The following is a 15,997-nucleotide window of genomic DNA, read 5'->3' as shown; positions in this document are numbered from 1 at the left end:
TTATCCCCTTCGTCAGGTGTCAGATTATCCCCTTCGTCACCTGACGAAGGAGATAATCTCCGAAAGCTTGTGATTTTAAAATAAAATTGTTGGACTATAACCTGGTGTTGTAAGATTCCTTACATTTGTCCACCCCAGTCCATCACCGGCATCTCCACATCATGGCTAAAATAGTGTAGGTAGGTTTAACACGATACAGCATGTTCCAGTGCCGGGGTTTGCTGAACTGAAAGCACTGGGGACAGGACTCACCGTTACTTGTGATGTTTGAGACTCACGTGGCCAGTGCTGCTTTGTGACTATTTTCAGGAGCATCCCAGATCTCCATCAGGTGTCCTGTACGTGTTTAATGGTTTCCATCTGCTGCTTTCCAGGAAAGAGTTTGAGATCAGTGAGCTGCAATCAAAGATCAACGAGGAACAGAATTTAATTTCAAAACTGCAGAAAAGGCTGAAAGAAGCACAGGTATTTGTTTTATGTACTCCTACCCCCTCCTCATTATCTTCCCAGTCTTACTCTGGTTCCGCTCCCATATACCACTCCCATTTGACAATATCCCTCATGCACCAAAGTCATGGTAGTGTAGTGGTCATATTACTGGACTAATGATCTAGATGAACATTGAGTTCAAATCCCACCACAGCACTTTGAGAATTTGAATTCAGTTAAAATAAATCTGGAAATAAAAAGTGACCATTGTGACCAAGCTGTTTGATTGTTGTAAAAACCCAACTGATTCATTGATGGGAAGGAAACCTACTGTCCTTACCTGGTCTGTCCCATTTGTGACTCCAGTCCTCCACCAAAATGATTGATTCTTAATTGTCCTCTGAAGTGGCTGAGTAAGCTACTTGATTATATCAAACTGCTACAGTGGTTCAAGAATCTTCTCAGGGTAACCAGGGATGGGCAATAAAAAATGAAAATCACATTTTACAGAAAGTACCAAATAATTACAACAGAACACTTTTTTCAAAAATATACAAAAGGAGCGAGAGACCCAATTACTGCCTGTTATGTTTTTATGACTTTGAGATAACCTGGAGAGAATGTTGAGTTAATAATATCCAGGAATTCCCCATCAAACACCATTGTGGGTGCACTACCACCACAAGGACTGCAGCCGTGTACGGAGAAGGCCCATCTTCAACACCTTAGGGTAACTAGGGACGGGCAATAAATGCAGCCCTGCCAGCATCACCCACATCCTGAGAACAAGTTTTAAAAGGGGAGCAGCCAAACAGCTGCCAATCTGGAGAAACTCCCAACGACAATAATTAACCTCCAGTTGACCTCAGTATCTACGTTGACCACTTCCCCACAGGCAGTACCTGACCATAGTCTTAAAGGAACAGTGCAGGTTGGCAGATAAATATTAGCTGATCCCAGACTACCCGTGAACAATACCACTGAGCGATCAGCCAGTTTTAATTATGGTTTTGAGCTATTTTAAAGATCTTTCACCAGAACAGACCACAGCAGCACAAACTGACACAGGGCGATATGAAAATCTGTAAATGCAGAAACTATAAAATCTTTAGGATAACGTCGGTGAGTATTTGTAATTTCTTTTCTCGTTTTAGCTGCCCCTAGTCTTGAATCATCTCCTTACTCAGAAGGCAGGGAGCTGTCATGCCCCCAGTTTGCAAGCCATGCTAGTTTTGAGTTGGAAGTTAGTTGGGAGGCAGAGGATGGCAAGAGTGCTGAAGTTGACTCCTTCTGTGTTTTCTTTCCCTCCTCCACATAGAACTCTCTAATTTAGGAGACAACGCAAGCCCGATCATGCTGAGCACTAAAGCTCCGTGCGTCTGGGCACTCTCCCTTCACGCAGCCACCTGGTCTGTTTGATTGAGTGGCTCAATTAGCTGACGGGCCTTTTTATGTTCCATATGTTCTTATGTTCCCATTTTACGAGGAGCTTTTTCTACAGATGGGAGTTTGCCTGTGCTTCTATCTTTAACCCGACAAAGGCAAACACTGTCTCAACTCACCCTTACGACATGGGTTGCTAATTGGTTGGGAGGTAGGAGACAGAGAGTAAGGATAAAGGGTTCGTTCTTTGATTCGCGAGATGTGGCAGGTGGTGTTCCCCAGGGATCTGTACTGGGGCCTCAGCTTTTCACCATATATATTAATGACTTGGATGAAGGAATGGAGAGTTGTATATCCAAGTTTTCAGATGACACTAAATTAGGAGGCACAGTAAGTTGTCTGGATGGGAAGAGAAAGTTACAAAGGGACATTGACATTATGCTTCAGTTGTACAGAACCTTCTTCAGACCCCATCTGGAGTATTGCAGTTAGTTTTGGGCACTGAACCTTGGGAGAGATATATTGGCCTTGGAAGGGCTCCAGCGCACATTCACCAGAATGATACTAGGGCTTAAAGGATTAAATCATGAGGACAGGTTGCATAAACTTGGCTTATATTCCCTTGAATTTAGAAGGTCGAGGGGCAATCTAATTGAGGTTTTTAAAATCATAGTATCATAGCAGATACAGCACAGGAGGAGGCCATTTAGCCCATCGTACCTGTGCCGGCTCTTTGAAAGAGCGATCCAATTAGTCCCATTCTCCTGTTTTTTCCCCATAACCCTGTAAAGTTTTTCCCTTCAAGTATTTATCCAATTCCCTTTTGAAAGTTACTATTGAATCTGCTTCCATCACCCTTTCAGGCAGTGCATTCCAGATCATTACAACTCACTGCGTAAAAAAGTGTTTCCTCATGTCTCCTCTGGCTCTTTTGCCGATCACCTTAAATCCGTGTCCTCTCGTTACCCACCCTTCTGCCACTGGAAACAGCTTCTCCTTATTTACTGTCAAAACCGTTCATGATTTTGAACACCTCTATCAAATCTCCTCTTAACCTCCTCTGTTCTAAGGAGAACAACTCCGGCTTCTCCAGTCTCTCCACATAATTGAAGTCCCTCATCCCTGGTATCATTGCAGTAAATCTCTTCTGCACCCTCTCTAAGGCTTTCACATCCTTCCTAAACTATGGTGCCCAGAATTGAACACAATACTCCAGCTGAGGCCTAACCAGTGTTTTATAAAGGTTTAGTCTAACTTCCTTGCTTTTGTACTCTATGCCTCTATTAATAAAGCCCAGAATCCCGTATGCTTTTTTAACAGCCTTCTCAACTTGTCCTGCCACCTTCAAAGATTTGTGTACATACATCCCCAGATCTCTCTGTTCCTGCACCCCCTTTAAAATTGTACCATTTAGTTTATATTGCCCCTCCTCATTCTTCCTACCAAAATGTATCACATCATACTTCTCTGCGTTAAACTTCATCTGCCACATGCAATACCTGCCCTTTCACCTCCTCCCTTCTCACCATCGAGGGCCCCAAACACTCCTTCCAGGTGAAACAGCGATTTACTTGTACTTCTTTCAATTTAGTTCCCCTTAGAGCAGAGAAGGTTGAGAGGAGATTTGATAGAGGTATTCAAAATCATGAAGGGTTCAGATAAAGTAAATAAAGAGAAACTGTTCCCATTGGTGGAAGGGTCGAGAACCAGAGGACACAGATTTAAGGTGATTGGCAAAAGAACCAAACACAACTTGAGGAAAAACTTTTTTACGCAGCGAGTGTGATCTGGAATGCGCTGTCAGGGGTGGGGGGGTGGAAACAGATTCAATCATGGCTTTCAGAAAGGAACTGGATAAATATTTGATGGGAAAAAACTTGCAGGGCTAAGGGGAAAGAGCAGGGGAATGGGACTAACTGGATTGCTCTTACCAAGAACTGGCACAGATTCGATGGGCCGAATCGTAATAAAATGGACGAGTTAACGGCACAAATAACTACGTATGGGTATGATCTTGTGGCCATTACAGAAACATGGCTGCAGGGTGACAACGACTGGGAATTAAATATGCCAGGGTATTTAACAATCAGGAAGGACAGGCAGGAAGGAAGGGGAGGTGGGGTGGCTATGTTAATAAAGGAAGGAATCACTGTAATACAGAGAAATGATATTGGGACAAAGCATCAAGATAATGAAACAGTTTGGGTGGAGATAAGGAATAATAAGGGAAAAAAAACATTAGTGGGCGTAGTATATAGGCCTCCTAATAGTTGCAACTCTGCTGGAAGAAGTATTAATCAGGAGATAGTCGGGGCATGTAATAAGGGAACAGCCATAATTATGGGGGATTTTAATTATCATATTAACTGGACAAATCAAATTGGGCAGAGCAGCCTTGAGAACGAGTTCATTGAATGCATCAGGGATGGATTTCTTGAGCAGTATGTAACTGATCCTACAAGGGGGCAGGCAACCTTGGACCTGGTCCTGTGTAATGAGTCAGGATTAATTAATAATGTCCTAGTTAAGGATCCCCTTGGAACGAGCGACCACAACATGGTTGAATTCCATATCCAATTAGAGGGTGAGAAGGTTGATTCTCAAACAAGCGTACTGAGCTTGAATAAAGGAGACTATGATGGTATGAGAGCGGAATTGATTAAAGTGGACTGGGAAAATAGATTAAAGTGTAAGACGGTACATGAGCAGTGGTGTTCATTTAGGGAGTTATTTTACAACTTTCAAAATAAATATATTCCACTGAGGAAAAAAGGGTGTAAAAGAAATGACAGCCACCCGTGGCTAAGTAAAGAAATCAAGGATAGTATCCGACTAAAAACAAAGACATATAAGGTAGCCAAACTTAGTGGGAAGATAGAAGATTGGGAATTCTTCAAAAGACAGCAAAAAGTAACTAAAGGATTGATTAAGAAAGGGAAGTTAGATTATGAAAAGAAATTAGCAAAAAATATAAAAACAGATAGCAAGAGTTTCTATAGTTATATAAAAAGAAAAAGGGTGGCTAAGGCAAACATAGGTCCCTTAGAGGATGAGACCGGGAAATTAATGGTGGGAAACATGGAGATGGCAAAAATGCTGAACAAATATTTTGTTTCAGTCTTTACAGTAGAGGACACTAAGAATATCCCAACACTGGACAAACAGGGGACTCTCGGGGGGGAGGAGCTAAATACGATTAAAATCACTCAAGAGATGGTACTCAGTAAAATAATGGGACTCAAGGCGGATAAATCCCCTGGACCTGATGGCTTCCATCCTAGGGTCTTGAGGGAAGTGGCAGTAGGGATTGTGGATGCTTTGGTGATAGTTTTCCAAAATTCCCTGGACTCAGGAGAGGTCCCGGCAGATTGGAAAACTGCTAATGTAACACCGTTATTTAAAAAGGGTAGTAGGCAGAAGGCTGGAAATTATAGGCCAGTTAGCTTAACATCTGTGGTGGGTAAAATTTTGGAGTCTATTATTAAGGAGACAGTAACGGAACATTTAGATAAGCATAATTTAATAGGACAAAGTCAGCATGGCTTTATGAAGGGGAAGTCATGTCTGACAAATTTGCTTGAGTTCTTCGAGGATATAACGTATAGGGTGGATAAAGGGGAACCAGTGGACGTAGTGTATTTAGACTTCCAGAAGGCATTCGACAAGGTGCCACATAAAAGATTATTACTTAAGATAAAAAATCACGGGATTGGGGGTAATATTCTGGCATGGGTGGAGGATTGGTTATCAAACAGGAAGCAGAGAGTTGGGATAAATGGTTCATTTTCGGACTGGCAACCAGTAACCAGTGGTGTTCCACAGGGGTCGGTGCTGGGTCCCCAACTCTTTACAATCTATATTAACGATTTGGAGGAGGGGACCGAGTGCAACATATCAAAATTTGCAGATGATACAAAGATGGGAGGGAAAGTAGAGAGTGAGGAGGACATAAAAAACCTGCAAGGGGATATAGACAGGCTGGGTGAGTGGGCGGAGATTTGGCAGATGCAATATAATATTGGAAAATGTGAGGTTATGCACTTTGGCAGGAAAAATCAGAGAGCAAGTTATTTTCTTAATGGCGAGAGACTGGAAAGTACTGCAGTACAAAGGGATCTGGGGGTCCTAGTGCAAGAAAATCAAAAAGTTGGTATGCAGGTGCAGCAGGTGATCAAGAAAGCCAACGGAATGTTGGCTTTTATTGCTAGGGGGATAGAATATAAAAACAAGGAGGTATTGCTGCAGTTATATAAGGTATTGGTGAGACCGCACCTGGAATACTGCATACAGTTTTGGTCTCCATACTTAAGAAAAGACATACTTGCTCTCGAGGCAGTACAAAGAAGGTTCACTCGGTTAATCCCGGGGATGAGGGGGCGGACATATGAGGAGAGGTTGAGTAGATTGGGACTCTACTCATTGGAGTTCAGAAGAATGAGAGGCGATCTTATTGAAACATATAAGATTGTGAAGGGTCTTGATCGGGTGGATGCAGTAAGGATGTTCCCAAAGATGGGTGAAACTAGAACTAGGGGGCATAATCTTAGAATAAGGGGCTGCTCTTTCAAAACTGAGATGAGGAGAAACTTCTTCACTCAGAGGGTGGTAGGTCTGTGGAATTTGCTGCCCCAGGAAGCTGTGGAAGCTACATCATTAGATAAATTTAAAACAGAAATAGACAGTTTCCTAGAAGTAAAGGGAATTAGGGGTTATGGGGAGCGGGCAGGAAATTGGACATGAAGCTGAGTTCGGATCGGTCAATGCCCTGTGGGTGGCGGAGAGGGCCCAGGGGCTATGTGGCCGGGTCCTGCTCCGACTTCTTGTGTTCTTTAGATTTGTGGTTGGGATCAGATCAGCCATGATCTTATTGAATGGCGGAGCAGGCTCGAGGGGCCGATTGGCCTACTCCTGCTCCAATTTCTTATGTTCTTATGTTCTTATGACCTCCTACTGTGCTATAACCATTCTATGATTCCATGTGTCTGTCCATTTCACCAGTCTGTCTATGTCCTCCTGAAGCCTGTTACTATCCTCCACATTGTTTACTACATTTCCGAGTTTCGTGTCATCTGCAAACTTTGAAATTATACCCTCTATACCCAAGTCCAGGTCATTAATATATATCAAAAAGAGCCGTGGTCCTAATACTGACCCCTTGGGAACATCACTGTATACCTCCCTCCAGTCTGAAAAACAACCATTCACCACTACTCTCTGCTTTCTATCCCTTAGCCAATTTTGTATCCACGCTGCCACTGTCCCTTTAATCCCATGGGCTTTAATTTTGCTAACAAGTCTATAATGTATTACTTTATCAAATGCCTTTTGAAAGTCCATATACACAACATCAATCGCACTACCCTCATCAACGCTCTCCGTTTCTTCATCAAAGAACTCAATCAAGTTAGTCAAACATGATTTTCCTTTAACAAATCCGTGCTGACTTTCATTTATTAGCCTCTATTTTTCCAAGTGCCAATTAATTTTATCCTGGATTATTGTCTCTCAAAGTTTCCCCACCAATGATGTTAGGCTGACTGGCCTGTAATTGCCGGGTGTATCCCTCTCCCTTTTTTGGACAGGGGTGTAACATTTCCAATTCTCCAGTCCTGCGGCACCACCCCCATATCTAAGCAGGATTGGAAGATTGTGGCCAGAGCCTCCTCAATTTCCACTCTTATAGAATCATAGAATCATAGAAGTTTACAACATGGAAACAGGCCCTTCGGCCCAACATGTCCATGTCGCCCAGTTTATACCACTAAGCTAATCCCAATTGCCTGCACTTGGCCCATATCCCTCTATACCCATCTCACCCATGTAACTGTCCAAATGCTTTTTAAAAGACAAAATTGTACCCGCCTCTACTACTGCCTCTGGCAGCTCGTTCCAGACACTCACCACCCTTTGAGTGAAAAAATTGCCCCTCTGGACCCTTTTGTATCTCTCCCCTCTCACCTTAAATCGATGTCCTCTCGTTATAGACTCCCCTACCTTTGGGAAAAGATTTTGACTATCGACCTTATCTATGCCCCTCATTATTTTATAGACTTGTATAAGATCACCCCTCAACCTCCTACTCTCCAGGGAAAAAAGTCCCAGTCTATCCAACCTCTCCCTGTAAGTCAAACCATCAAGTCCCGGCAGCATCCTAGTAAATCTTTTCTGCACTCTTTCTAGTTTAATAATATCCTTTCTATAATAGGGTGACCAGAACTGTACACAGTATTCCAAGTGTGGCCTTACTAATGTCTTGTACAACTTCAACAAGACATCCCAACTCCTGTATTCAATGTTCTGACCAATGAAACCAAGCATGCTGAATGCCTTCTTCACCACCCTATCCACCTGTGACTCCACTTTCAAGGAGCTATGAACCTGTACTCCTAGATCTCTTTGTTCTATAACTCTCCCCAACGCCCTACCATTAACGGAGTAGGTCCTGGCCCGATTCGATCTACCAAAATGCATCACCTCACATTTATCTAAATTAAACTCCATCTGCCATTCATCGGCCCACTGGCCCAATTTATCAAGATCCCGTTGCAATCCTAGATAACCTTCTTCACTGTCCACAATGCCACCAATCTTGGTGTCATCTGCAAACTTACTAACCATGCCTCCTAAATTCTCATCCAAATCATTAATATAAATAACAAATAACAGCGGACCCAGCACCGATCCCTGAGGCACATCGCTGGTCACAGGCCTCCAATTTGAAAAACAACCCTCTACACCCACCCTCTGTCTTCTGTCGTCAAGCCAATGTTGTATCCAATTGGCTACCTCACCTTGGATCCCGTGAGATTTAACCTTATGTAACAACCTACCATGCGGTACCTTGTCAAAGGCTTTGCTAAAGTCCATGTAGACCACGTCTACTGCACAGCCCTCATCTATCTTCTTGGTTACCCCTTCAAAAAACTCAATCAAATTCGTGAGACATGATTTTCCTCTCACAAAACCATGCTGACTGTTCCTAATCAGTCCCTGCCTCTCCAAATGCCTGTAGATCCTGTCCCTCAGAATACCCTCTGACAACTTACCCACTACAGATGTCAGGCTCACCGGTCTGTAGTTCCCAGGCTTTTCCCTGCCGCCCTTCTTAAACAAAGGCACAACATTTGCTACCCTCCAATCTTCAGGCACCTCACCTGTAGCGGTGGATGATTCAAATATCTCTGCTAGGGGACCCGCAAATTCCTCCCTAACCTCCCATAACGTCCTGGGATACATTTCATCAGGTCCCGGAGATTTATCTACCTTGATGCGCATTAAGACTTCCAGCACCTCCCTCTCTGTAATATGTACACTCCTCAAGACATCACTATTTATTTCCCCAAGTTCCCTAACATCCATGCCTTTCTCAACCGTAAATACCGATGCGAAATATTCATTTAGGATCTCACCCATCTCTTGTGGTTCCGCACATAGATGACCTTGTTGATCCTTAAGAGTGATGTGGAGATGCCGGTGATGGACTGGGGTTGACAATTGTAAACAATTTTACAACACCAAGTTATAGTCCAGCAATTTTATTTTAAATTCACAAGCTTTCGGAGGCTTCCTCCTTCGTCAGGTGAACGATGTGAAAACGATTGTGAGAGGAAAATCATGTCTCACGAATTTTCACATCGTTCACCTGACGAAGGAGGAAGCCTCCGAAAGCTTGTGAATTTAAAATAAAATTGCTGGACTATAACTTGGTGTTGCAAAATTGTTTACGATCCTTAAGAGGCCCTACTTTCTCCCTGGTTACTCTTTTGCCCTTTATGTATTTGTAGAAGCTCTTTGGATTCTCCTTTGCCTTATCTGCCAAAGCAATCTCATGTCCCCTTTTTGCCCTCCTGATTTCTCTCTTAACTCTACTCCGGCAATCTCTATACTCTTCAAGGGATCCACTTGATCCCAGCTGCCTATGCATGTCATATGCCTCCTTCTTCTTTCTGACTAGGGCCTCAATCTCCCGAGTCATCCAAGGTTCCCTACTTCTACCAGCCTTGCCCTTTACTTTATAAGGAATGTGCTTACCCTGAACCCTGGTTAACACATTTTTGAAGGACTCCCACTTACCAGACGTCCCATTTGCCTGCCAACAGACTCTCCCAATCAACTTCTGAAAGTTCCTGTCTAATACCATCAAAATTGGCCTTTCCCCAATTTAGAATTTTAACTTTTGGGCCAGACCTATCCTTCTCCATAGCTATCTTAAAACTAATGGAATTATGATCACTGGTCCCAAAGTGATCCCTCACTAACACTTCTGTCACCTGCCCTTCCTTATTTCCCAAGAGGAGGTCAAGTTTTGCCCCCTCTCTAGTCGGGCCATCCACATACTGAATGAGAAATTCCTCCTGAATACACTCAACAAATTTCTCTCCATCCAAGCCCCTAATGCTATGGCTGTCCCAGTCAATGTTGGGAAAGTTAAAGTCCCCTACTATTACCACCCTATTTTTCTTGCAGCTGTCTGTAATCTCCTTACATATTTGCTCCTCAATTTCCCGTTGACTATTTGGGGGTCTGTAGTACAATCCTATCAACGTGATCTCTCCCTTCTTATTTTTCAGTTCTACCCATATCGACTCCGTGGGCGAACCCTCGGATATATCCCCTCTCACTACTGCCGTGATGTTCTCCCTAATCAAGAACGCAACTCCCCCTCCTCTCTTACCTCCTGCTCTATCTTTCCTATAGCGTCTGTACCCTGGAACATTGAGCTGCCAGTCCTGCCCCTCCCTTAGCCATGTTTCAGTAATAGCTATAACATCCCAGCCCCATGTACCCATCTGCCTTGCCCATCAGACTTCTTGCATTGAAATAAATGCAGTTTAATCTAGACTTCCCTTGGTCTTTGCCCTGCTTTCTCAGACCATTTGTCCGGTCATGTTTTGTACACTCTCCCTTACTGCCTTTTGTTTCTGTCACCACTTTACTTCCCACTGACTTCCTGCATCGATTCCCATCCCCCTGCTACTTTAGTTTAAACCCTCCCCAACAGCACTAGCAAACACTCCCCCCAGGACATTGGTTCCAGTCCTGCCTAGATGCAGACCGTCCAATTTGTACTGGTCCCACCTCCCCCAGAACCGGTTCCAATGTCCCAGGAATTTGAATCCCTCCCTCTTGCACCATCTCTCAAGCCACGTATTCATCCTAGCTATCCTGTCATTCCTACTCTGACTAGCCCGTGGCACTGGTAGCAATCCTGAGATTACTACCTTTGAGGTCCTACTTTTTAGTTTAACTGCTAACTCCCTAAATTCAGCTTGTAGGACCTCATCCCGTTTTTTGCCTATATCGTTGGTACCTATATGCACCAGGACAACTGGCTGTTCACCCTCCCCCTCCAGAATGTTCTGCAGCCGCTCCGATACATCCCTGACCCTTGCACCAGGGAGGCAACATACCATCCTGGAGTCTCGGTTGCGTCCGCAGAAACGCCTGTCTATTCCCCTTACAATCGAGTCCCATATCACTATAGCTCTGCCACACTTTCTCCTGCCCTCCTGTGCAGCAGAGCCAGCCACGGTGCCATGAACCTGGCCGCTGCCACCTTCCCCTGGTGAGCCATCTCCCCCAACAGTATCCAAAACGGTATACCTGTTTGAGAGTGGGATGGCCACAGGGGACCCCTGCACTACCTGCCTGCACCTCTTACTCTTCCTGGTGGTCACCCATTCACTTCCTGCCTGTACTGCCTTTACCTGCGGTGTGACCAACTCGCTAAACGTGCTATCCACGAGTTTCTCTGCATCGGGGATGCTCCACAGTGAGTCCACCCGCAACTCCAGCTCCGAGATACGATCGGTCAGTCGCTGCAGGTGGACACACTTCCTGCACACATGGTCGGCAGGGACACTGGTAGTGTCCATGACTTCCCACATCTTGCAGGAGGAGCATATCACGGGTGCGAGGTCTGCTGCCATGACTTGCCTTAGCTTAGTTACCCCTTTTAAATTACGTTGAAATTTGAAAATGTTAACTATACCAGGGACCTAGGTTCACTAAAAAAAAACTACCTGCTATAAAAGCTGCTTAGTTTCCCAGCTCTTAGTTTAAACCAATGCCCTAATTTAGAGAAGAAAAACAAAACAGTAATACTCACCAACCAATCACTTACCTGCTGTCCTGTGACGTCACTCCTTGGTTTTCTGTTGTTGTTTTTGATCCGATCAGGTCCCCCACCGCTCTGGTCTCGGGCCTGGGTCCGCCGCTCTTTTATCCCCGCTCTCGGTCTCTCTCCTCTGCTCCCGATCAGGTCCCCCACCGCTCTGGTCTCGGGCCTGGGTCCGCCGCTCTTTTATCCCCGCTCTCGGTCTCTCTCCTCTGCTCCCGATCAGGTCCGCTGCCGCTCTGGTCTCGGGCCTCGGTCCGCCGCTCTTTTATCCCCGCTCTCGGTCTCTCTCCTCTGCTCCCGATCAGGTCCCCCACCGCTCTGGTCTCGGGCCTGGGTCCGCCGCTCTTTTATCCCCGCTCTCGGTCTCTCTCCTCTGCTCCCGATCAGGTCCGCTGCCGCTCTGGTCTCGGGCCTCGGTCCGCCGCTCTTTTATCCCCGCTCTCGGTCTCTCTCCTCTGCTCCCGATCAGGTCCCCCACCGCTCTGGTCTCGGGCCTCGGTCCGCCGCTCTTTTATCCCCGCTCTCGGTCTCTCTCCTCTGCTCCCGATCAGGTCCCCCACCGCTCTGGTCTCGGGCCTCGGTCCGCCGCTCTTTTATCCCCGCTCTCGGTCTCTCTCCTCTGCTCCCGATCAGGTCCCCCACCGCTCTGGTCTCGGGCCTGGGTCCGCCGCTCTTTTATCCCCGCTCTCGGTCTCTCTCCTCTGCTCCCGATCAGGTCCGCCGCCGCTCTGGTCTCGGGCCTGGGGCCGCCGCTCTTTTATCCCCGCTCTCGGTCTCTCTCCTCTGCTCCCGATCAGGTCTGCCGCCGCTCTGTAACCTAGGATGCATCCCATCTGGACCGGGTGACTTTGAGTACTGCCAATTTTTTAAGCACCTCCTCTTTATCTATTTTTATCCTATCCAATATCGTTACTACCTCCTCCTTTACTGTTACAATGGCAACATCCTCTTCTCTAGAAGACAGATGTGAAGTACTCATTTAGTGCCTCAGCCGTACCCTCTGCCTCCAAAATAAGATCTTTTTTGTCCCTAATCAGTCCCAAGCTTCCTTTGACTACCCTTTTACTATTTACATGTTTATAAAAGACTCATATCCCTTTTATGTTAGTCGCTAATCTATTCTCATACTCTCTCTTTGCCCCTCTTATTCCCTTTTTTAGATCTCCTCTGTACTTTCTGTACTCAGCCTGGTTCTCTACTGTATTATGAACCTTACATTTGTCATAAGTCTCCTTTTCTGTTTCACTTTAATCTCTCTATTTTTAGGCATCCAGGGAGCTCTTCCTGTCCCACACCCCCTCCTCTCAAAGGGATGTGTCTACTCTGTACCTGAACCAACTCCCCCTTGAAGGCCTCCCATTGTTCAACTACTGTTTTGCCTAACAGTTAAATATTTTCACATTTGATTGTTCCTTGACCTTTTCCATAACTATTGTAAAGCCAATGATATTATGATCACTGTTCCCAAAATACTCCCCCATTGAAACATGCTGTACCTGCTCCACTTCATTCTCAAAATGATTAAGGGATTCACAGAGAAACTATTTCCTCTGGTGAGGGCATAATCTGAAAATGATAGCTAGGCTACTTCGGAGTGACATCAGGAAACACTTTTTCACACAAAGAGTAGTGGAAATCTGGACTTTCTCCATCTAAAGGCTGTTGAGGCCGGGGAACAATTGAAATTTTCCAGATTTCCTGATTTCCAGGTTGAAGATTGAACGATCTTTGTTAGGTAAGGGTATCAAGGGATATGGAACAAAGTCTGGTAAATGGAGTTGAGGTACAGGTCAGCCATGTTCTACTTCAATGGTGAAACATGTTCAAGGGGCTGAATGGCCTCCTTCGGTTCGTATCAATGGGACTCAACTATGACAAACTGTGATTAGACCTTAAGTCCCATCTGAATGTTTACTCATAGGATTTTCTTGTTTTCGTTTAACCTCATTCTGTCCTCCAAGCTCACACACACCCACACACATACTCAAACACACACACACACACACCTACACACACCCACACCCACATCTACACACACCCACACCCACACACACATCTACACACACACACACATACTCACACACCTACACACCCACATACCCACACATACACCTACACACCCACACACACAAACCCATACCCACACACACATACATACCCACACACACACACACACACACACCTACACATACCCACACACACACCCACACACACACCGACACATACCCACCCACATACCCACACACACACCCACACACACACCGACACATACCCACCCACATACCCACACACACACCTACACACCCACACACACAAACCCATACCCACACACACAAACCCATACCCACACACACACCCACACACACACCCACACACACACCGACACATACCCACCCACATACCCACACACACACCTACACACCCACACACACAAACCCATACCCACACACACATACATACCCACACACACACCCACACACACAAACCCATACCCACACACACAAACCCATACCCACACACACACCCACACACACACCCACACACACACCCACACACACCGACACATACCCACCCACATACCCACACACACACCCACACACACACCTACACATACCCACACACACACCCACACACACACCGACACATACCCACACACACACCCACACACACACCGACACACACCCACCCACATACCCACACACACACCTACACACCCACACACACAAACCCATACCCACACACACAAACCCATACCCACACACACATACATACCCACACACACACCCACACACACACACCTACACATACCCACACACATACCCACATATACACCTACACACCCACACACACACATGCCCACACACCCGCACACACACACCAACACGCATGCCTACACACACACACACACACACACAAACCCATTCCCACACATACATACCCACACACACACCACATACCCACACACACACACACATACACAGCCACACACACACATACACACCCACGCATACACCCATACACACCCACACACACACATACACACCCACACATACACACACACACCTACACACACATACCCACCCACACACACACCTACACACACCCACCCACACACACATACACAAACCCACACACACCTACACACACACACCTAAACACACACACACAGACCCACACACAGACACCCGCACACACATACCCACACCCACACACACACATACACCTACACATACCTACACACACATACACATACCCACATACACACACACCCCCACACAAACACCCACACACATACCCACACCCACACACACACACCCACGTACACCCACACGTACTCACTTGTAACCACACACGCATTGCTGTGACAATAGGAGGCATTAATTGTTGGATTCTTTCCTCAGTCTCACAACGAGGAGTTGACGCAGGAGCTGGAGGCGGAGCGAAGTGCTCGAGCAAGAGCTGAAAAGCAGCGAGCCGAGTTGGACCTGCGGATGCAGGAGCTCTCCGAGCGGCTTCAGGAGGCGGGAGGGGCGACCAGCGTCCAGGCCGAGCTCAACAAGAGGCAGGAGACTGAATGCCAACGCCTGCGGAGAGAGCTGGAACAAACCCGCCTCGACCATGAGAAGGCGGCTGATGAGCTGCGGAGGAAGCAGGTGGGCACGGCGGGCGAGCTGGAGGAGCAGGTGGACTTGCTGCAGCATGTGAAGCAAAAACTGGAGAAAGACAAGCAGGCCATGAAAATGGACATGGATATGATGGTTTCAAACATCGATCAGCTTTCCAAGGCGAAGGTACATCTACTAGGAGTTTAACTTAGTTTGGGGACTTAAGCCCTAATTTTAACCCAACTTGCCCAGTGGGTTCAGGTCAGACGCCCGTTTTAAGTCCCGCCCCATTTTACCCTCTACTGACTTCATTGGAGAGTAAAATTGGACGGGGTGTAAAATGGGCGTCAGATCCGAACAGGCCCCGTTCCCACCGGGCGGGTTAGGTTAAAATCGGGGCTTTAGAATTCAAAGGATGACAGGACCAGGGAAATAAACTTGGAAATCTCTTCCTCCTTAT

The 15,997-nt window shown here is 46.1% G+C and overlaps 1 protein-coding gene across 1 annotated transcript in view; it reads left to right on the top strand.

Moving 5' to 3' along the window:
- The window catches only part of LOC137299725 (myosin-7B-like), a 175,898-nt gene that overhangs the window by 98,180 nt on the left and 61,721 nt on the right, over positions 1-15,997 (top strand). The window contains exons 27-28 of the mRNA XM_067968664.1: positions 375-465; positions 15,334-15,723. Of these exons, the coding sequence (XP_067824765.1) occupies positions 375-465; positions 15,334-15,723 (481 nt within the window). The remainder of the gene's footprint in view (positions 1-374; positions 466-15,333; positions 15,724-15,997) is intronic.

The sequence above is a fragment of the Heptranchias perlo genome, chromosome 2, assembly GCF_035084215.1.
Source record: "Heptranchias perlo isolate sHepPer1 chromosome 2, sHepPer1.hap1, whole genome shotgun sequence".
Lineage (NCBI taxonomy): Eukaryota > Metazoa > Chordata > Chondrichthyes > Hexanchiformes > Hexanchidae > Heptranchias > Heptranchias perlo.
This window is presented reverse-complemented; position numbering and strand designations above follow the sequence as displayed.